General features: G+C 47.3%; 5 protein-coding genes across 5 annotated transcripts; 2 read left to right on the forward strand and 3 right to left on the reverse strand.

Annotated features, from left to right (window-relative positions):
• Nucleotides 1–457: 457 nt before the first annotated feature.
• Nucleotides 458–2,181, reverse strand: LOC128273396 (DNA polymerase delta subunit 3). The gene is made up of 4 exons (XM_053011343.1): nt 2,113–2,181; nt 1,894–2,049; nt 826–1,807; nt 458–759 (listed from the first exon to the last, which is right to left on the reverse strand). Exons 1-4 carry the CDS (start codon nt 2,179–2,181, stop codon nt 566–568), a joined length of 1,401 nt encoding a protein of 466 aa, XP_052867303.1. The 3' UTR covers nt 458–565.
• A 415-nt stretch (nt 2,182–2,596) lies between these two features.
• LOC128270879 (uncharacterized) lies at nt 2,597–3,943 on the forward strand. Its single transcript, XM_053008305.1, has 2 exons — nt 2,597–2,677; nt 2,757–3,943. Exons 1-2 carry the CDS (start codon nt 2,614–2,616, stop codon nt 3,941–3,943), a joined length of 1,251 nt encoding a protein of 416 aa, XP_052864265.1. The 5' UTR covers nt 2,597–2,613.
• A 716-nt stretch (nt 3,944–4,659) lies between these two features.
• Nucleotides 4,660–5,406, forward strand: LOC128273229 (enhancer of rudimentary homolog). Its single transcript, XM_053011163.1, has one exon. The coding sequence runs from the start codon at nt 4,833–4,835 to the stop codon at nt 5,142–5,144; it is 312 nt and encodes a 103-aa protein (XP_052867123.1). The 5' UTR covers nt 4,660–4,832; the 3' UTR covers nt 5,145–5,406.
• Nucleotides 5,407–6,183: 777 nt separating this feature from the next.
• Nucleotides 6,184–9,728, reverse strand: LOC128271572 (vacuolar protein sorting-associated protein 54). The gene is given in 3 exon segments (XM_053009153.1): nt 6,184–9,108; nt 9,110–9,350; nt 9,544–9,728. Coding segments are annotated over 3 exon segments (2,958 nt in total). The 3' UTR covers nt 6,184–6,576.
• A 4,914-nt stretch (nt 9,729–14,642) lies between these two features.
• Nucleotides 14,643–21,866, reverse strand: LOC128270880 (tyrosine-protein kinase hopscotch). Its single transcript, XM_053008306.1, has 13 exons — nt 21,609–21,866; nt 20,258–20,580; nt 19,890–20,166; nt 19,664–19,821; nt 19,496–19,591; nt 18,822–18,935; nt 18,369–18,667; nt 18,168–18,295; nt 17,440–18,088; nt 17,062–17,196; nt 15,768–16,306; nt 15,349–15,686; nt 14,643–15,249 (listed from the first exon to the last, which is right to left on the reverse strand). Exons 1-13 carry the CDS (start codon nt 21,864–21,866, stop codon nt 15,105–15,107), a joined length of 3,459 nt encoding a protein of 1,152 aa, XP_052864266.1. The 3' UTR covers nt 14,643–15,104.
• Nucleotides 21,867–22,919: the final 1,053 nt, after the last annotated feature.

Raw genomic sequence — 22,919 nt, forward strand, 5'->3', positions numbered from 1 at the left:
AAATATCCGCCATACTTACAAGTCATTTTCGATGGTCAATCCGGTTCCGTAGTGCATCGAGTAACGATCTCCACTGTTCCATGCTGTGGTTGAAGGTTTTGGCTTTTCGGGTGGCACGGGCCCTCTGGAATCGTGGTGCAACTCTGCGGAACAGCAGCGGAAGCAGAAAAGGAGCACGAAAATCCAACCCGCTCCCATTATTGCGGAACACAAATTTCAAGGCGAAGGCGGCTGTTGAACTGCCTTTCCGTCAGTGCGACATCTTCTCCGTATTCTGTCAAATGGAATTCAAAGAAATGCGGAAGGGAAAGAGAGAGGAACGAAAAAGGATAACAAGTGTTTGTCTGTCGTTGTCTTTCCGTGAATACGCACACACACTTCCTCAACCAAATCGAAATGTGGATCAGTTGATAAAACTTTTTGTATTTAATTTATATTTTTAATTATCGCTGCTTATTTATAACTGAGGCAGAAATACTTTTCCACTTTGCCAAGGGTTCAACCTTATCAACGACATGTGTTCTAGAAAACAACGGAACCGTTTCTGTTTGGTTCGACTTTTGAATCACTTTTTGACGAAGAAGTTCTTTATAGATCCTTGCTTCGTTTTTGGTGTCGGTGGAGTCTCCTTCGTTTCCGGTGGCACAGCATGCGCGTTGCCATTTGGCGTTTCTTTGCCGTTAACGGTAGGTTTGCCAGCTTCGTCCAACACCGGAAGGCATTCATCATCCGACACCATTTCAAACTCCTTGATCGTAACTGAGGAAAAATAGGGACAACAGCGATTGATAGTGAAATGTTGCAAATGAGAACTCAGATCCTTACCCATGTATCCGTCTTGCAGGTAGGTTTTTATGACCGGTTTCTTAACCTTTGCCCGCGTGCTGTTTGCACTGTTGGAATCATTCTCCGTGGGCTTTTCCGGTGAAACCGACTTTTGCTTTTGCTCCTCCTGCACTTCCATCGGTTGTTCGTCCGTAACGTCTTCGAAGTCCACTAATCGCTCCTTCCGCCGTTCCGCACCACCGTCCGTTTCCTCGTCGTCACTGGACGAATCGCACAGCTTGAAGATTCGTGACTTCTTCGACGGATTCGTTTGCTTCTGACGCTGTAGCACCGGTTTACTCTGGCGCTTCTTTTTCGCAACACGCTTGTCCTCTTGCGGTGTGTTTGGGATCGCCTCTCCGTCCTCATCCTCGTCGTCATCGGGGATGGTTCGTTTTCGTGAGTGTTCCTGCTTTTGCTGGGGCACCGAGTCGCCGTTAGCCGTGGTTGACTTTGAGTGTGTTGCTTCCGTGGAAGCTTCCGATTCTTGTTTGACCGCCACATCGACAGCCGGTTTCGATGCAGCCGCTTGGGGTGGTTTAGCAGCGAAAAACGACGAAATGGCGCCCTTTCCCGTCGCCGGCTTTCTGGTTTGGTCCTTCTTGGGAGATGGCTTCTTGGGCGATGTTTTCGTGGCCGTTGGTGGGCTCGTTTTCGGTTCCGCTTTAATCGCCACAGATGGTGGTGAGCTTTTTGCCTCCTTCACTTCGGCCACGTTCGGTTTGACCTTTGCGAACATATTGCTCGCTGGTTTCTTGTCTTGTTTTACCGAAACAGCCGATTGCGTTGGGAGCGCGGCGGGTGGAGGTCGTTGATCCAGCTGTCGTTTCTCTGGTTCGAGGCGCAATTTGATGACGGCAAACTCACGATCCGCCGTAACGTTCAGAGGCCTAACCTCCGAGTGAACTTCCACCGAGTATAGTGTCTTCGAGCAGCCATGGTATTTTTGAGTGATTTTTGCGCTCTTCTCTTCGTTGGCGAGCTAAACGATTGGGCATGAAGAGTGTAGTGAGTATGATTCAATTTAGGCCACGGAGAATCGGAAGGCAGTGGCGAGGTTGTACTTACGGTCATAAACACATTGCCATTCGGATCGACGCCTCGAAGAATATATTCTTGCGATAGTTTACTTTTGCCACTCTGTGCATCGATCCATTGCTGCAAAATCTCCACCGACTGCCGGCAGTCGATGTGCCAGGTATTGCTAATCCGCCTAACGGTCACCTGCAAAAGAAGGCCAACCTTTTAAAATGTTGTTCTACTCTGCGGTCTGGCTCAACACCTCACCTTTTCATTGGCGTCGTAAACGAGTTGTGCTATCTCACGGTCACACGTTTTCAACAATTCTGCGTCCATTTCGAAGGCAACAACCTGAGCAAGGAGCACTAACGGGCATCAAACAATGGCAAACAATTAATTTAAACCCTTTTCTAGCTACGTTCTACGAAACTAGGCAGACTCGATTGATTTTCAGTGTACACAATGATTTTTCGCGCTATTTTTGACGTTAGAGACCTCATATACCGCATCTGTCAAAGTTTGTTTACCGTTTGGACTGTTAAAGAAAAAGATATTTAATTTCTCGGGATATTGTGAAACCACATTGCTCTGTCCATAAAATATATTATTAATTTCTACGTTTTAAGAGTTTTCTATCCGGTGGGTTCATCTACGTAAGTCTGCATCGAACCCTGCCCTTGCTCCTTCCGGTGTTGACAACCTCCCATAGTCTTTTTCTATTCTGCAGCACGTGCACTCGGTTCTTAGATTCTCTCCGTTGATTTCGCTATGTCCTCTTCCAAAATAACCGAAATTGTAACGCTCGATGCCAAGGCCAACAACCCGGTGATGGGTAAGTTAACCACCGTTAGTGTGATCGTTCGGTATGCAGGGCTAATTTGCTGTTGCTTTCTCGGTTCTCGATCTTGTAGTACACGGTCATGTGCCGCAGCCAGCAAACGAATGCCGTGGGTTGCGGGCTATGGATATGGCCAAAAATGGGACCGGAATGGTTTTCGTAGGATGCAAGAAAAACCTTTACCGTGGATACGTGCAATCAGCTGCACAGCAGCTCGAACAGCAACAACAGCGGACCTTTGTAGCGCTACGCAATCGAACGACGGGCAAGATGCGGATGGTGGAGGTCGAAAGCTGCCAGCTAAGCAACGTCTGCCATGACGAGCGCATGCAATCGAATCAATCCTTCGACCGAGAGAGCATCATAAGATTGCTGGAAAAGTTCGACACCAAGGCGAGAACTCGTGTGCGTCGTCGTATTCAGCGGGAGCAGGTTGACTTTAGCGTGATCGGGAACCGGCTGGAGGAAACGATGAACGAGGTGGCGGTATCAAAAACCGACAAGTTGCTGGCATCTCCTCCGTCCGAGGAGCAGGCTAACAAGCAACTCGTACAGAGTGAGATCCGTTCGAAAGCAAATCCACACGCACGCTCGCTACGCGATCTCTACCGAGCGGAAGATCTGATCGGGGAAAGCGTTTTGCTCCGGATCGACGAAGCGGCTCGTAACGTGCTGCACATTTCACCGGAGCAACTCACTATGGCCAACGTGTACCTAGAGAACAAAGTAAAGACAATCATGCAGTCCAGCGAGCCGACGTCCGAAGCGAACCTTCGCACGGTCAAGATTTGTTTGTTCATGGATGTTCTGGCTCGATTGCTGGCCAACCGCAACCAACGTCGGGCAATGGAGCGCCAGCGAGTTCTAGTGTCGCCCTTGGCGCCGCTTCTGGTTGAGCCCATCCGGCAGCAATTTCTGCAGTTTCGCTGCGAGACAGGTCAAACACAGGGACGCGAGCAAGTTACCAAGTACACGCAGGACAAGGCGCTTCTCTACTATTTGGCCTTGGCGTTCGTCGTGGAAGGTACGGACATCGTGCCGGTTCCGGTGGTACACCGATCGCTGCAGGTGTCAAAGGAAGAGATGATCACATTCGGTCGGGCGATCGGTGCGGCGTATAATGCTCGACAGGATGTATTCACCAAAGCGCTAAATGTATTGAAAAAGGACGAAGAAGACACATCAATGCTGTTGGGTATTTCTGACGGTAACATCGGTGGAAAGCGTCGCGGTGGCAAGCGAACCTATGGAAAACGCTGAAGCGGTTGAAGAGCGTTTTTTCTTACAGAAAAGTGTTGGGGTTTTTACTCCGCAATTTACTTTCTACAATAAATATTTTGTGTTCATAACTCGATCAGAAATAGTGTAGAATATTATGAACAGATTGTATGTGGGTCTTATCACAAGAAATTGCAATTCTTTCGAGCCGGATGATAGTAATTGATTTATTCAAAGTGGTTGCTGTCCAAAATTCAAATACTGACTTTCAACCATGATATCAGCGAAAGAATAGTCATGAATATGAGCTTCAGATATGGCTGAGTTGTTCGTAATTTTAACTACATCGTTGAACTTTCTTGTGTGATAGAAAACATCCGTTCCAACATCGTATAACCATTTTATTCCTCCGACGGACAAAAATCGCCACGCGACCTTTTTAGTAGCATTTCTGGTTGGCGAGTTGTTTTGTTCGTGATCTGACAGCTGACATTTCGTTCTGTGGTTCATTCGTTCATGCGTAGTTTAGTTTGGAAGCTGTTTCTCAAAAAAGTGTTCAACCGGCGAGAAGATTAGTTCCCTTTTTTTACACTGTTGCTGGTACAAAGGATTGTCTGTGGTAAGATAAAACGACTCACTATCTATAACGAATGCGGTGAAATCTGTTTTCCATTCCGTTCAATGTGACCAACCCATTCAATGGTTGCTTGACGTAGATAGCGTTCGGCGTTGTTTACAAATGGAGACGAGATTTTCAGCGAAAAAAGTGTTGCCAATGGCGCGGAGTTTACCGTTTTCTGTCTTTCCGGTTACCAACAGAAAGAAAACTCGAGCAGCTTGTGGATAGATTTGAGCCGCCCTCCTGATTTCAGGAACAGAGTCGATCACCTCTCAACCGTGCCACCAACAGCGGCATTCATTGGCGTCGAGTATGTCTCACACAATCTTGCTGGTGCAGCCGGGGCGAAACCCGGAAACGAGAACCTACAGCGACTACGAGAGCGTCAACGAGTGTCTGGAGGGGGTGTGCAAAATCTACGAAGAGCATCTTAAGCGCCACTATCCGAACACACCGACCATTACGTACGACATTAGCCAGTTATTTGATTTCGTTGACCAGCTCTTTGACCTAAGCTGTTTGGTGTACCAAAAATCAACCAACACGTACGCGCCGTACAACAGGGAGTGGATCAAGGAGAAAATCTACGTCCTGCTGCGGCAAGCGGCCGGTAACACCGAATAACCCGGACCCGTGTTGCCGGAATGATGCACATCATTGGTCAGCAGAAGCGAACGGCGAGCAAACATGCGGACGAATGATTAATGGATATCTCTTGCACTAAACTAATGCATTAAACGTTGGTCTGTTATAAAGTTCGATAACACCTAACAAGATTCAATGGATTTACCTGCAGCAGAATGTAAAAGGCTGAAGCGGAACCGTAAGCGACGGAATATAGAGCAGAGTTTAAGTGTCAATAACAAACTTCATGAATAAAAGAGCATTTTTGTCATAAATGGTGTATGGTTTCGTTTATTTTCACTCTTACCTAAAAACTTCCAACAGTAATCCGCTCTAACAATCCGTCGATCCTTTCGGTTGGTCAATTCAATCTACTCTCGATAACCGTTCGGTACTGTTTGTAAGTTTTGTTTTCGTAATAGCTTAGCTTTTGAAAAATTTACTCCCTACTCCTTCAATGTCCAAACGGTGGCGGTGGTGATGTAAGGTTAGCTGCAACGTCGATCGGTTCCATTTTTCTTTAGTTTAAAGTTAACGTCGTAACCGAAAAGAGGTCCTCTTGGAGCACGGTTTCTCGCAATCTCGCACAATCGTTGCGTTCTGTCCAAAAACCACATTATCACTGGGTCTTTTCAGCTGCGTGCTACTATCTGCGAAAACGATTCGAAGCAAAAAATCTTAATGGGAAAATAAACTCGCTCGCTCCGGCGACTCTTCTTATTTTATCGACTGAATATTTGGTATAAGCAGATGTTGGGTTGTTGAAGACAAGCCAAAAGAACACAGAACCTCACTATTGCGCCAGGGAAGCATAACCGGCTGAACGGTGCGTTTCTTAAGTAAACATGCCACTCACAACGACTAGCGTTTGAACTGAATGTGGGTTTCATCAGGGCTTATATCGGGTTTATTAGATAAGCATATTTTTTCTCTATATACGAAAGGTGACAAAACATCCTCATCAACCATAAAGTAACAACAAAAATACTCGTTTCCACTGGCTTTCGAACGGTTAACCTACAACAGACCATCACCTCTGTCTTTACACTTTCTCCCGGAAAGCAACAACCATTTTCTGTAAGCGAAAGCCTAGAGCAAAATAACTAATACCGCGGCAGCGCAGCCTCACACTACGCTAAAAGGAAAGCCTTTGGCAAGCGATTATGGAGAAATTATCGTTAACCTATATTGCCGGAATCAAAACTCTTAGTCTTTAAAACGGGTTTGGCTACAAACAACACAATAGAAAAGGTAAACACAAGACTTCACAACCTGTAACTGGCTGAAGGATAGCGCTGGCGTAGCGGACTTACACAATAAAAGGTTTACATAACAGGAACAGAAACGGCTACACTTGCGCCAAGTGGAATGCTAAAAAATCAAACAGATAAGGGTAAACGGCACAAGCTGCCCCTGTTGGCCACCCGCCCCCTCATTTCAACCAAATGTCGTCCAGCGTGTCGTCGTGCAGTTCGTCGATAGGCAGGGCGCGCAGCGTTCGTAGCGTTCCCATGTAAAACGTGAGCTCCGAAACGACCACACCGTGCTGGGGACCGCCATTGTTGGTGATATTGTTCCGCAACAGTTGTTCTCGCAGTTTGTCCTTAAAGTTGCGCTGCACCGTTCGGTAGATGGCGTGCACCTGGCACTCGGGCAAGATTGGTGCGATCGCCTCGTGCAGCTTCACGAACTGCCGGCTAATGTTGCGGAACGGTTGCGACGGGACCGGAGGCCGTGCGTCCCAATTGTTGAGCTGACCGGTTACGAGCTCACACACGATCGACAAGACTTTGGCTTCGATTTCGCCGATGTGGCTGATGAAATCTTTCTCGACGCTTTCGTACCCACCGGCCATCGCCGATTGGATGGAAGTGATGGTTGTGGAAGTGGCGTTGCCGTTGCTGGCCGGCGTGTGACTGCTGTTGCTATTGTTGCTAGAAGCGGGAGGTAGTGGAAGGGCAATGTCCAGCGCCTGAAAGTGCCGCTTAACGTGTGGCAACAGCCACAGGACTAGTTGAAGGGCTCGCGAAACTAGCGCCAGGTTGCTGCTGGTGATCGTTTTAAGGCCAGCGACGTGAAGAGCGCCCGCACCGAGCACTAGCTGGCAGCAGCGCGAGTTGAAGGTGCGCAACAGATCCACGACGCTGCGGGCAAGTTGCGCGGCGATGACGGGCAGCTGGGAGGCACACCGGCAGTACTCACCAACAATCTGCACCAAAAGGAGGGCCGCGCCCACCAGAGCGAACGGTTGGCCATCTACCAGCAGCACCGACGCCGGTGGACGCGAAGTGGCCATGCTACCGTTTAGCATCGTGGTTGTCGCTATCACCGTTGCCGATTCTCCCTTGCTCCAGTGAAAGTCCCCTTTGGCGATGGAATCGATCATCGTCTGAAACTCGGCCGGAACTTCGGCCTGCTTCCAGCGCTCGCTGTCCAGCAGCAGCGCCAGTTTCGATTTGCGTTCGGTGTGAAACTTTTGTGCGAACCGGTTCGCCTGTGCACGCAGAGCCAGCTTCAGTGGCACGCTGGCAACACCACATACAGCTTCACAGCCCTCTCCGAAGCGCTCCACGATCGTCGTGAGATGTGCGATCTGGTCCGCAGTAGCGGCCGCACTTTTCTCGAGGCTTTGGTTTGAAACAAGGTTCGCGCACCGCTCGTGACAGTAGTTGCAAACGCTCGTCAGGAGGTTGGCCAGTTTCGTCTGCACCACACCGTAGTCGGCGGGCGAAAGGAATGCTTCCGTGTCGATGAAACTGACATCGTCCGTGATCTTTCCGGCGCTGGCATCGGCCGTCTGTTGCATAACGTCGTGCACCGCTCGAAGGCGGCGCAGCAGGACCAGCAGCGCCCCAGTGGCCCCTTCTAGCAGTGTGATCCACTCGGAGAGGGACAGCGATTGTGCTTCCTCGCCGGCACCGGTCAGGCAAATCTCGGCATCGCCCGTGGCGATCACCTCGATCACGAGCTGCTTCACGATCGCACGCACCGTCGTGATGGCTTCGTCGCGGTACGTGTCGATGAAATCGAGACTCCGCTTGCGCAGCAGTCCCGAAATGATGCAGATGAGTTTGTCCTCTTCCACCATCTTCTCAGAACGTCCACCGTTGAGCGGCCGGTTGAGATCGGCCGTGGAGTACCGCTCAAAGTCCGTCTTTAGCATTTTGTCGATCAGCAGCTCCATTTCGGAGAGCTGCGACGGCAGATGGCGGAAGCAATGTACCCCGGTAAGCTCCTGACCGAGGATTTCCTGCGTCGTGCTGATCAGATCCAGGGCCGCCACGTAGTCCTGTGTGCTCAGCAGCAGCTGGATCATCGGTTGCGTCTGGTGAACGGTCGCCATCAGCTTCAGCTTCTCAAGCACCCGATTATTGTTGGCCCGTACACGCTCGGCTCGTATCACTTGTAGCGATTCGCGCACCATCGCTTCGTCAATCTGATCGATTTTCTTTCGCAATCGACGCACGCTACCAAGACCGGCAGCCATTTGCTCCATGATCGCATCCTGGGAAGTCATGGCGTGAAAGAAGGCAGACGATTTGTCTGCTACCTGTTTCGCGATCAGCACTTCCACGATGTCCAGGTAGTGACTTAGCCGTTCCTGGAGCAGGCGACTCGATTGACGCGTCTGCTCACCGCCACCACCGTCACCGAGTCCGATCCCTGCAAACACGGCTGCAAAAGTAGCTGGCCGGTGCAGCTCTAGTTGGTGCTTGAGAAACACTTCCGGAATGTCCGCTAAACTGGCCGTCGTTCCGTTCGGAAGCCGATCGTCACTGGCCAGGGCACGCTGGCTGTTGGCATCGGCAGTCGGGACGTTGGCGAGCCGGGTGTGCAACCGATAGCGCACCCCGATCCGTTTCCGGTACGCCTCGAACTGTTCCCACCGGACGTCGGGCAAACGGGGTGATCCGCCGATCGAGGCATGCTCACTGAACGTGTCGCCCCACTTTTTGGTGAAAAAAATACGTCTGCTTGCCCCGGCTTGGATCGTTCAGCACGGCCGGCAGATTTTGGGCGGCACAGAACACCGACCACTTGACGTGTGGCTCCTTTTGCTGCGCGTTCACGTGGCACCGCGAGACGTGCGTCTCGTAATCACGATCGGACACGCCATCGAGCGGCAGCGACGAGCAGACGCCGTTGTAACCATAGCGACACACGAACGATCCGCCCTCCACCGTGCAATGGCTCTGCCGTAGATGGCTGTGGATGAGACGGAACGGGAAAGTAGCGGAAAAAAGGACGGTTTGAACAGGCAGGCGAAGGCAATTAAAGGTCAATTCTCCGAGTTGACCCCGGCACTGCGAGCGGCCGAAAACGGGACGGTCGAGACAACCTCGGGGAGCCACGCAGCTCCGTAAATTGGTGCTAATTAAAGCGCCGCGTAACACCGTACCTTGCGAACTCCGTGGAGCTTTTGAACACAAACTGCTGCAGGCGGGATTTCTGCTTCGGCGATAGTGGCCTCTGCTGGTGTGGCTGTTCCGTTCGTGACGTCGACGAGGGCGAAAGGCAATACTGGCAGCTTTGCCAGGGTGGTGGGTCCTTCAAATCGAAACTTCCCGAGCCGGACTTTGCCATTGGCACATATTGCAACGGGGACAGACACGTCGTGGAATTCGGAAGAACACACGGGCTGTATGTACACACGCACACCCACCTACGCTTGCACGCACGACCAGCAATCCAGTGGCCGGGACACTGTTTTGCCCAGAAACATAAAACGGTAAATGTAGGAAATTATGTGTTTTGGATCTGGCCGGTGTTCAAATTACCCCCGAGGTCTATTGGATAAGAAACAGGGCGGCGCAGCTGACACAACACCGATTTTACCGAGAAGAACAAATGATACGGCGAACCACGAAGAAGAAGATCCGTCAGAGCCGTTGTCGACACGGCAGCAATGACAACAACACGTCGACATAATAAAAATATTGTTCCGAATTAAAACCGTCGACAAATTATGACAGTTTATTTTGACGTTGCTCCGTGTTTATACGGTAGGATGAGCGAGTGCTAATGGGTAACGGTTTAACCCTTACGGAATCGTTACGATCCAAGATTTCTCAGGAATACTGATGGATTATTAACGTTGGAACTATGATTGATGAACGGTGAAGTCGTATCGATTTATTGGTTCTAAATCGATTCACACCCTCACAGTGCATCAATTATTCCTTATCAATCAATTATCAATTTGACTGTCGACGCACTAAAACTGATAACAGTACGACTAATCCTTCATTTGAACTTACGATAAAAATCTACTTAAACAAAAGTATAATTTTAATGTCATCATCGTTCAAACGAATGCTTACCTCCAAACATATTTTCAATGCTTTTATTTTATCTCCCACTACCATTACTGTGAACACCGATAAACATCCAAGTTTTGCTCAATCTTTATAAGAAGAATACTCTTTCGCATAGTTAAAACGACTTTTTGTAGGTTTTGTGTGTTCATGTATGTTTCCTCTTCTCGGTTCCTCCTGTCCTTCACACAATGCTTCGCTGGATCTAAAACATTACAAAGGGAAAATTGATCTGATATATCTTTGTTCTGCCATTTCTTCTTTCGAACATTAGTACCCAAAGTATGGTATGGCATTTTTGCAACACCAGTAGTCCGCACATGGTTTCGATTTTGTTCGCATAATCACAATGGTTACAACGGTTTTTTCTTAATTTTTGTACGACACGCGAAAAACGTGGTAGTGGGATTCCGTTTTCCTTTTAGTGCCAGTTCCGCAGGAACTGGATCTTTCTGCAGTTTTGATAAATAAACACATACGCACACGACGTTAAGGAAGTCGAAGATCAATTGAATTAATGGAGCTTGTATGAATTCTTATTCGAGTGTTTGCTCTTGTTTGCGGAGCTCCTTTTCTACCTGTTTCTGTTTCGTGTGCCTCCGCAAGAATTTATGTGTTTTATTTCTATCCCCCCTATTATGGATCTCGAACGGAAATTCTACCGTTCGAGTGAACACAACAAGAGAGAAGGCCGAATACAGCAAGAGAGAGGGCAGAAAGAGAAAGGTATAGCAAAATGAACTCAAAATGAACGGAATGAACGTTCGAGGACTCGAATCGAGTTCTATGATAGGGGGGTATATCTCAATATACTAGTCTTTTTGTCGTATCTTCTTACATATAATATACAGCCCTATTATGGTTCTCGATTCGAGTCGTCGAACGGTCATCTGTATTCATCTGTGTTCATTTGGTTATCCACTCGCCCGTTCGAGCTCTCGAACGGAAATCTTCAACTGGATGAACGCTTTCTGTTGAAAGCTTTCAACTGAATGAACTTTTCCGTTCGACAATCGGTATTATGGTTCTCGAACGGAAACTCGAATTCGACAATCCGGCTTCCGACAACTTTTTGCAACGGAAAGAGCCGTTCCGTTAGGATGTCTTTCATTTTATCAATTATTTTGTATTGTTTATGCTGCGCCGTGCAAAGATAGTGATATTTTCAAAGATAGTTTGTATTTTGGTGATGAAAAATTTAATTTGTCAAATTTACATCGCAATATTTTGCGAAGAATCTTAGTATTTTCAGTTCTTTTACTGGCACTGTCGCTAGTCCAAAGTAGGTCTGCCTGACTAAGAGCCTGCTCTACAGCAGATAGGATAAGTGATAGGGAACTCAGTAGCTCACACATTGGTGTACATCAAGAACAAATAATCATGTACACCGAGAACGCGTAAACGTTGAACCAACAAGTGTCTCGTTATTATGGCCGGCGACAGAGCCGCACCGAATCCGAACGTTGCTTGCCGATCACCGATCACTTTCATCGCGTTCGAGAACGGGACCAGCTAGCAGCCAAACTCGCTGTGTGACCCGGAACTAACCACACAGGCCGTCGCGCATTTCGTTCGCTATTTCGTGCGCAAACTTGTACTCGTGATCTCGGTGATCCGCCAGCTTACAATATTTCGAGTTACAACCTTTTACACATCTAAAAATTTCAAAAATATAATAGCAAGAATCGCACGCACAGCTGATCTGCTATCTGTGTATGTGTATCTGTGTGTGCAATGTTTACAAAAATGCACAAGAAATGACAGTTCGTACTCAAAGAGCTTGAAAAGCTTTCACATTTAAGCTTTTTAGCACATTTTAGCACATTTAGCACTCGGAGCTTCTCGATTCGACAACCATAATAGCGTCGTTCGTGTTCGACATTCGCGTTCGAGACTCGGATGAATTTTTCCGTTCGAGAACGCGGATCGGGGGGATATGCGACAGATAAAAAATCTTACTTCTCCAGGGCAACCAAAAGCACTTTCGGTCCCAAAACGAACTTTCTATACACAGTGTAAAGTGACGAAACGTAGTAAGCTTTGCTGAATGCAAAGTATAACAGAGTCCTAATTCAAAGGTGATCGATAGTGGCTATAAATCGTTGCATCGTAAGCCCACACAGCACTCGGCTAAAGCTCTTCTCTCTCTAGGACTGATTCCTAACTAACCTTTCATCCACATTCTTTGCGTCTATCTAAATTCAGGCTAGTGCAAATTCATAAGGCTTTTAACACAACCGCATTGCGAAAGAGGGAATAAAACGTTGAAATCCCTTCCATAATAAACATGCTTGCTGACTAAAACTTGCAAATGCCGCCCTTTTTTGTTCAAACTTAATACTTAACTTAACCGAGTGTCGCTCATACTTTAAGCAGCAAAAGCAATAGCAATTAATATCAACCTATACATCGTCTTTAAAATGCCACAAGAAAACACAAAAACAGATCAAAACCTTCTTACTAACCATGAACTTGAACGCTTCCCACTCAATAGTTTACACCAGCTTCCAGATTTTGCCATCCCCGTATGAAACAGTTACATTAACATAAGTTGTTCACTCCATTCACTTCAAGAGTTGCACGAAGTGTCGGTCAGAAGATGTCGAAAGCTCTCGGTCGATAATCGACGTAAACTCGGCCCCATTATTGTAGAAACCGATTTACACATCAATCGTAACGCCGCCGCTGCCATTTTCTATGGATTGCTGCGAACAGACTGGACGACGACGGCGCTCTTAAGTATTTTTGTAACGCTAAACACTATTAAACTAAACGTATTCTATCTGATATATGGGGCACCAAACAAAGCACGGCGGTTCTTATGAAGACTCTATTTTTTGTTTTGTTCGTACCTCGTTCGTATTGGTCAGTTTGTTTCACATAAATGTGAGATTACTTTCCCTGTCGACGGCCGTTTCGTGTTTGTTCTCTTAGTACATAACTAGGTGCATTATACTGTAGTACTTTTGTTTTTGTTACTGGCACACGGTACGGCACAACTTGGGCGGTCTACGCGGTTAATAGATAATTTGGATTTTGCACCCTTAATTATTTTATCAGTGAAACCTCCGCTATGACCTGTGGAAGTCATTAGAATTCGCCCACAAAATTTACGCTCGGTGCGTTCATTCGTCCCCGTTATTTGGCTATGCTCGACCAGGAGTGTGTGACCATTTTTACTACCATTCCTTTTAAACTACGTCTGTCTCTTTGTCTTCGGGTTGCAGTTTTAAGTGGCACTTTGAGAAATTGATCTATGTTTTTCCTCTTTACGTTCAGTGTTCTTTAAGCCGAAATTTCCACTCCAGAAGTGAGTGTAGGGCGAAAAGAAGATATGGAGCAACGGCATGATAAGTAAACGAAACGTTTTTCTTTTTCAGAATCTATGGTGGAAATCCTTCCATGCACTCTATGTCCTATTCTCACTGTCCAATCATTCGAAACCTTTGGGCTACTCAAAGCGAGTGCCGTACATTAGTCTACGTTTTTAAGTTTTCAACAGTAAACAGTTATCGATTAACAAAGCTCTTTCTATCAGTGCTCGATGAGGGTAAAAAACAGGCTAGATGGAGAGCCGAAGAGTACAAATTGGTCGTAGGTAGCTAGAAAAATTGACTCAGGAAATAAGGTACTGGCACCGATTTACCAACAACGAGCGTACGTTACGGTGGATGACGCAGCTGAATGCCGGGCTGGCACGTGTTTCTTTTCTGTAAGTTTCAAACGTTACTCACTTCCTGCTCGATTAAAATTTCTTCCCTAGACCTTTCTAAATAAAATAGCACATTTCGGGAGAAATAGATTTTCTCACTTTGCTCTATCAACCACTCGATCGTTTGGTCGGTCGGTGTGCGGTCGTTTCGTTTTTTCCGATGTTCTAAGTAAGCCACATCTATGCAATCACGGTACATACATTTCGATCTATTTTAGATTAGTTTCGTCAGGGACGAGGTGATTTAACTCACCAATTACACACGCTTTTAGGACCCCTTCTATGGAGCATGGGCTACTTGCAGGCTCTTTATAAGACTTTGTTCCTTTCAATCCGAAAGAGATATTTGCAGAATGTGCCCATAAGAGCGACCCAAAGCAAAGGTACACATTATAAACTCGACGACAACGACTAACGAACGGTAAATATAGCATTTCTTACGGATCACCGGTAGAAGGCGGGACAAAAGCCGCAAACATGACGAGTACATTGTGTATGGTTGTTGTGTTGTGTGTCGGTGTTGCCATTAAAACAACGTGCACCGTGCAGATCCATCTCATATTAAGCCCAATCGTGCCCGCTAATAGCGTAGAAGTTGTTATGTGTGTTGCAAAAGGGTGTTTGTGTGTTATTTTTTCTTAGCCTAAGGAACGCCTAGAACGCCATTCACTAAGATAAGATTAGCTGGTTGTTGATAAATTGCACAAAGAGTCAGGGACACAGTTATGGCAGGATTGGCAAACAGCGAGTTGGGAAGAGTGTGGTTGTGCGTTGCCTTTGGCGGCAACCTTTCGGCGGTTAGCTGCGTGCAGTCTTCTTCTTTGAAGGATATCTCACCGGCGTGTCGTAACGTCCTAGAACCACAACCTTTTCTTCAAAATCCTTGGCCTCTCCTTTTCATATGTTTGGTATTTTTGCAGTAACTACACCACACTAAAGCAGCTCTCCGTACTGGCCAATCATTTCATCAAGCTGCGTCATTAGATCCTGAAATGACGGCCGTTCGTGTGGGTTGCGCTTGAAGCACGGCTCCATTAGCTTATCGTACACGTAGGAAAATACTTCCGGAAGCTGTAATCTGTGCGTTTTTTAAATGGTAGCGAAAAAAGAAATCATGTTATTATGGACTCCCGTGTGTTTGTGTTACGTTTCTTCAGGAGACCACCAGTGAACTTACATTTTTTTCTCTTTTTGTAACAGTTGATACAACTGTTCCGCGGTTTGAATGTCTACATTCGAGTACGGGTTGCCACCGTACGTGAACATCTCGTAAAGTGTCACACCGTACGACCAAATGTCCGATTGGAAGGAATATTTTTGAGTTTCGAGAGTCTCCGGTGCGTACCATCGGAGTGGCAGCTCGCGCTTGTGGCGCACCACGTAGTAGTTGCCCCCCTCCGTAACCTGTGCCAGTCCAAAGTCGGAAATTTTTACGCAATCGACACTTTCGACTAGAATGTTGCGTGTCGCTAGATCGCGGTGCACGATTTTCTTCTCAAACAGATAGTGCATGCCCTGGTGGAATGATTGAAAGCGAACCGAAATGATTAAAAAACTGCTCGATCGGATCGGTTGCTGAAAAAGGTTGTCACTTACGTTCGCAATATCCCGCGCCATGCGCAGCAGATCGAGCTCCTCGAGATTGTGTCGTTGGTAGCCGAGGAACGAAAGTAGTGAGCCTTGTGCCACGTACTCCATCACCACCACCAGCTTGTCGTGGTCATCGATGAAGCGAATGAAGTGCACGATGTTCCGGTGCCGCAGACTCTTCATAATGTCCACCTCGCGGATAAAATCGTCCCGCACGCGCCCCATATCTGGCCGGTCGTCGTGTATCGTTTTCAGTGCTACCACCATCGACGTGTTGCCCTCTTCGAGCGTGCCACGGTACACCCGACCGTAGTTGCCCTCGCCGAGTGTTTCGTGGAAAAAGATCCGCGCCCCACCGTGTTGTATGTAGTCCGGACAGTCGTAGAACGTTTTCTCCAGGTACGAGTCCCCACTGAAGTGGTTTGCGCGGTTCGAGATGAGCGGCATAGAGCTGCTACCGCTGGATGCATTGCTACGCAACTCACTATCGCTGCCATTGCTTACGTACGAAGAAGACGTGCAATCGGTGCGAACTAGTGTGGAATCTGTAACGGTTTAAATTGAGAAAAAATGAATAAAAATGCTACCAAATATTTAAACAATGTTTTGAAACAACCGCCAAACAGTTCGCATTCACATTTTGCTACAGAAACCAAAACCTCCACCATAACTATCGAAGAACGAAAGCCAAGCGAGTGTCTTATTACGATCAGAGAAATCTGATTATGGCTAGCAGTTGTATGCATAGTTATATCTACTAAACTCTAGTGATCCGTTCGAATGTTCACCAAATTTTCGAAGACCAGGGGCATGTAAAACTCAAACAACAATTTGATGATGCGAAACGCGAGTCCGCCAAACATTGGAAAATCTCGCTGCTTGACAAATTTTGAAAACGTGTTACAAAAAACACATGCATGAACGTATACGATCTCAAATTCCAGTGAAAGAATATTTGTTCACTGTGCGCACAAAATGAAACAATAGAAGCACGAACTATTTACAGACATGTGGCAGAGTTTGCAAAAAGCATCGAATTCAATCCGCTTGAATGGATGGTGGATACTATGATCGTAGGAATGTGATATTAAAACGAAAGCAAAACTAAAATAGTTACGTGGTAACGATAGCTTGGAACGCCACAGTTGAACCGGTGGATACCGTAAGACGTCGTTTTGGTCTTTGGAGAGGTTCAAAGTTTTTGAATAAGGGCTGCTGTGATCGACTGATGACGGAATGTCGGCAAGCATTCTGCAAATATAACCCTGCTGTCGCCCGTTGCTGCGTGACGGGCCAGCACCTCTCCCATACTCACTGGTTTCCATTGACAGGATACTGTTTTTGAAGAACGACCCATTCAGCATGTTAGGGCCACCACCCGAGTGCCCGCCGTTCGCGTGACCGTTCCCGACCGTGCAGTAGCTGTCCAGTTGCCCTGCGCGAAAGAATTGTGAACCCAAAAAGAACTCAAATGAACGACTGAAAAACAAATGCACAGCACTCAAGGCAATCAAGGAGATCAGAGGTTATGAATTATCTGCGAAAGGCATTTAGGATATGAGATGGTAAGTTAGTCAGATGGGTTAGGAAGAAACTTTTAACAAGCGAGTGTATCAGAGGCATAAGCAGATCCTGCCGTCATTTTTTGCGCAAACAATCGAACGAAAGCATCACTTACGTGCGTGCACCAGCAATCCCACGATCGTTTGCGGTGCGATGCGCTTGTCCGGATCGGTATGCCAGCCGAACGTCAAACACTCGCAGATCTGTTTGCAGTCCCGCAGTTCGCCCACCATCGTCTGGAGCCACTTGCGAGTCGGTAAAAACTCGACCGGCTTATAAACGTGCATCTTGATGCCTCGGCTAAAGATTTCCCACAGCGTAGATATGCAGGCCCAAACATCGACCAGCGGATCCTGGCGCAGCTTAGCAAGGCTTTCATCGCTCAGATCCTGATACTCGTACGGTAGCCAAAGTAGATCGTGCTTCGTAAGACGCCGTTGTCCGTGCATGCCCGGATCGCTCAGTTTCGCTACAATTCGCTGGTCGTCTGCATCGAACTGCGTGACTAGCATCGACGAGCAGCGAATGTTGCCGTGGTGGATACCGTGCTTCTGTAGGTAGTAGAGCGCGCGGGCTAGCGAGTGGCCAACCTCGATCAGGGCCGTCGGCCGTAGGTTGCGCCGGGAGCGCAAAAACTCATCCAACCGACCGTACCGGCCGTACTCAAGCACCATCGTGATCGGTTTGCAGAGTGTCATACCGTACAGTTTGATGATATCGATTGAATCGATCGTTGCCCACTGGCCAGCGATCTGCAGAAAGTCCTGAAAAGTACAGAACGACACAAACCGACATTACGTTTAGGCGCGGTTCACGAACCATCATGTCGTAGTAAAACTGTACCTTGAGATGTTCGCCCTCTCTGTCGCTTTTTAGCAGCTTCAGACTAACTTCAATTTTACTGTTACTGGGAAGAAGAAAATCGGCTCGCGTTCGTTGCGTGAAACCATCGCTTTCGTCCTCCAGGGCATCTGCGCAAAGAAATCAATTTCGTTAAGCATCTGACCAACCCGTGCATTGTCGGACCGTGGTCGCGCTACCCACTTCGATTGATCACCAACTCCTTCGAGGCGTTGATGATGCACGCCCGCTTTTGGCCCAGATCCTGTGTACTACCGCGAAGTAGCCGCTTCGGGGACGTTTTGGCCGTCGGACGACAGAGCAGCAGTTTCGGAGCGGTATCGTTGTCCGAGGGTGGCAATCGGTATACGCTTGCAATGTCCGGGTTTAAACTCTTGAGCGCTTCCGGTAGACAACTGCACTCAAAGACGGTTTCTTTTTCGCGCTGGACGTGCCACTGCCCGTCGACGGTGTAGGTAAGTTTGTACGTTTTTATCACTTCTCTGTAGGGGTTGCAAAGATTAATAAATACAAACAATTAACCCCGTGAGCTTGTCGGAATAAAAAAGCTGGTGATCGATTTTTCAGCACATTCAGAGGTCTTCAAAGTGTAGGTTTTTAAGCCAAAATCGAACATCCGAAACGGCATTTACTTACGCTTCCTCAAGCATATCGGCAAAGTATGTATCGTAATGGTCCTCGCACTGCCGTACGACACACGCACCGAGACTACTGTTTTTGACCCGAATTTTATCCGTGGAATATTTACCGCTGGAAAGATAACAACAGAAAAAGGCACATTTATAGAACGCATGCAGTGTAAATTTAATGTAAAGTAATTTGATCAGCTTCAACCGCCAGCTGATAGCGTCCTTTTCATGGTATTTAAGAGAAAATCCGTTGGCAAATCTAACGTGGTCTAACGCCACTGGACTCCACTATCATTTTCTCGGAAAGTTTTACCCACGACACACACGCGCACAATGTCAGGCTAATATTACGGGGGCATTATGTTGGAAAAACAAATATTCCTCGTAATCTCATTGTCATGTTTTTCGGGGAGATTGCAAATTAATTCGTTGTGCTTGAAATAATTGAGCGACAATGCTGTGCGGTCGTGGGGTTACTTTCGGAGGATTCACCGGAATTGAGTGCGAGGCCAGGGCATGACGCCGAGAATAGCGGCGGTTTATCGTGATACGTGGAACTCGAGAGTGAGGAGTGATTAGGGAAATCTCACTGCCGGCCAGCGTAGGTGCCAGCTGTGGCAGCCGTTCCGCGTCCGAGCCGTGGTAGTTATTCTCAAAGTTCAGCTTTTTGCGCTTACTTACCCGACTGGCCCGTGACATTTGAGCTCCTTTAACCAATCCAGCGATGGCGAGGATAGATAATCCTGACATAAATACACAGTCCATTTGCACATTAACCTGCGGAAATAAGCGGAAAACGCCGCACATTTTCATTTTACGAGTCCACATTCGGCCAGTCCAGCCACTTACCTATAATAACCGGCCAAGCAAGTTACAAAAGAGTTCAGTTCAGTCTGATCGTGAAAGTCTATACAGTAGGGTTCGGGTTGGTCTTCTAGTGCCAGCTTGACCGTCAAGTTTTCCACCAGAATTGTCAGAATCTCGTCTATGTTCGTCACATGCTGCCACTGTTGTTTAAAAAGAAGCATATAGATATTTGCTTTTGCCTGGGACAACGCAACCGCAACGGCGTTACCTTGCACGAGTAGAATACTTTCAGTCCCGGACTGGCAACGGCATCGTCCGCTTCCACTAGAGCACCACCCTCGTGGTGCCCGAGTCCGTTCGAGTCGTACTTCGCTGGCTCCCGGGACGAAACCGTGCCGTACGGTTGGAAGCGCAACTTTACTGGACATTTTCCCGTACGCGACGTAAATTCGCCCTTCGGGTATCGTATGTCACCACTATATTCCTCGTACAGGTAGCCCGGTGCTATGTTGTCGATGTCGTTAATGTACACGTTCTTAACATAGCTGCAAAGAGGAACGACAGAAGACACGGAATTTGAACATTTAACCATACGGGTCACCCTAACGCTAGTGTTCACAGTATGAGCTAACTTACTTCACGTCGTGATCCTTATTGCGGATCAAGCTGAGCGATTCAAAGATTCGTTTCTGGGCCACATTGAAAAAGCACACCGAGTGCTCGCGGCTGATCTTGCGCGGGATGTACTTCTCGAAGTCGCGCCGCAACTCGTTCAAGCTCACGTTGTCCTCGATCATCTTCCGGTACATGTCGTTCACGACATAGCCGAGGATTTTGTTCTTGTACTTCCGGTAATCGATCTCCGGTATCCGGTTCTGCAGCAGGTCGCATCGCAACTGGCTGTAGTAGTAGTTGAACAGTGGTAGGTCCAGCGTTTTGAGACACGAGAGATCCGGTACCTGTTTGGACGGGGTATTTTAAAACATGTAATCTATCACCGGACACACTACCGAAACAAAATGAACTCCACAAACATTGATTATGTTCACAACAGAATTTAACAGAAATTTATTTTTACGGACAGAACCTTATCATCAAGTAACTTAAATTTTTGCACTTAAGTTATGGTCAGGGATTTTATGCCAGGCGAATACGAACGATCTGCGGATGAATTACGGGACAACGTTTGCAACCCGTTGCAGCCAGAGACACGGAATAGTCATTAAGATCAACGCTCGGATGTGAACGTCGAAATTGGGCTGGACATGAGCATACATAAACATGTAGCAGTGACGGTGTAATAAATTCTCTATCAAACGGCACCTCAACACAGGTTGCTCTAGCCGAGGTCCTGGACCATCGTTATTTCGTTGGTCAGAAGTAGGGAAGGAAAAACAACACAGAGCGTTATTGGATACGGTTGTTCGGTAACTGCAAGTCCGGTACTAGGGAAATGAAAAATCAACAAAACTCCATTGTGGATATTAAAATATTCAGACATGACCAAGTTATCAAGGAGTGCACTTTATGTCCTTCCGATAGATGGTGGAACTCATACTAAAGATATCATTTAAATTTTAAATACGGTAACAGGCCATTTCAGATATCAAAAGAGTCCAAATGGAACTTCAATCTATTAACATTTTTTTAACAGCACAATTTTCCAATTTCATTCCTTTCCACAATTTCTACGAGACAGGGCGCCATTTTATTCCACGTAGCAAAGGAAATATGCAAACCCTGCCCGTTAACTGAACCAAATTCGAACATGATCCATTAGTGCCGTTGGACGTTCTGGCAGCGAACTCTCCATTTACGAAACTCAGCAAACTCATGACACGGCCCGTCACATATGATCCATTCATAATTTCTTAGCTGCCACTTTTCTCGCAGCAATCCGCACCGCAGCCCCGGGATGCCTGGATTGCCTTTTCCCGCCAGCTCAGGTGAACAGCTGCCGTAGCATAAGGAGAGCACCTCAACTTACCTTGAATCGGACGCGAAAGTCGTACTTTTTGTCCGTCGAAGGCCGCGAACTACCGGCGACGAACCATCGTTCACCGTGTAGGCGCAGGCCCACCAGGGAAAACACCAGTGGCCGGACTTTCAGTTTCTGGCAGATCCATCGGCAAACGCCCTCGCAGGTGTCGTTCCGACCGGTGCTAGCCTGTCCCAAGCCGACCGGCACGCGCAGGAAGCTGTCTTCCGCATAGTTGAACACCTGATACGCCACCTCGTCTGGCATAGTGGCGGCGGCGGCGGCGATTCAGATCCGAACGGTTGCGAGCCAACATTCAACATTCAATGCACATCGCCACACACCACTGTCTCTTTCGCTGCTCTCTGAAGGGTCTTCTGCCTGGACGCCGCTTCAATTATCGCTCATATCGTTATCAACTTTTTTTTTTTTTTTTTCTTGCCTACTTTTTTCTCTTCCGCGTTGATAAGTAGGTTTATTTTGGTCCTTATTAAAAGTGAAACGCTCGGTTTATCAAAAAACGATGTACTTAAAGTTCTAATTAGCAGAAATGCGACACATTAAAATGGAGGAATCCTTTACACAGCGTGACACTTATATAGCGGGCACCACTTTGAACAGTTCTTCACATCAGATATCACAGATAACGTTTCGCTGGATCGCACGCGACCTAACCTTCTACCAGTTTTCCAGTTTCCGACCACGCAGAGAATAATCACCACATCGCACTAGGAACCTATAAATTGCGTTCGCTTCTGGCTGTCGTCATAACTTTCTTCCTGAAAAGAGAAAATAGGTAAAATAATTCAACCTGTTACTCGTGTTCGAGAACAAAATGCATAATACATTGTTGCGCCAATGAAAATAATGTATCGAAGTACATTCGACTGTTTCCGATTCGACACGACCGATAGTTCGAATCGATAATTGATGGCTGAATTTTCCTCGCTTTTCCAGCGCAGTTTATCACACTTTTCGCATTCAGAATTGAATCAATAGTTACGGCGCAAACCTTCATCAAATGGTAGCTGCTTTGTGATTGTGGTTTCGACGGTCTGAGCCAGCACCGAATGCAAAAGGGATTATGTGTTGTGTGATCGATCAATGTCGCCACCGAATCACACACTGATGTGCTTAGCATGCTGCGAGTTACTACGAAACCGCAACCGAATCAGCTGCTGACTTTGTGCGCGGCCGCGGCGAGTCCGCCGAATTCATATTATTTACTATTATGTTAATGAATAGTTGGAAAATGAAATAACTGACCGATTGGTGGTTCTGGGGACCTCTGTGAAAGTCTGCACAAAAACTGCACACATC

This window comes from Anopheles cruzii, chromosome 3, assembly GCF_943734635.1.
Source record: "Anopheles cruzii chromosome 3, idAnoCruzAS_RS32_06, whole genome shotgun sequence".
Classification (NCBI taxonomy): Eukaryota; Metazoa; Arthropoda; class Insecta; order Diptera; family Culicidae; genus Anopheles; species Anopheles cruzii.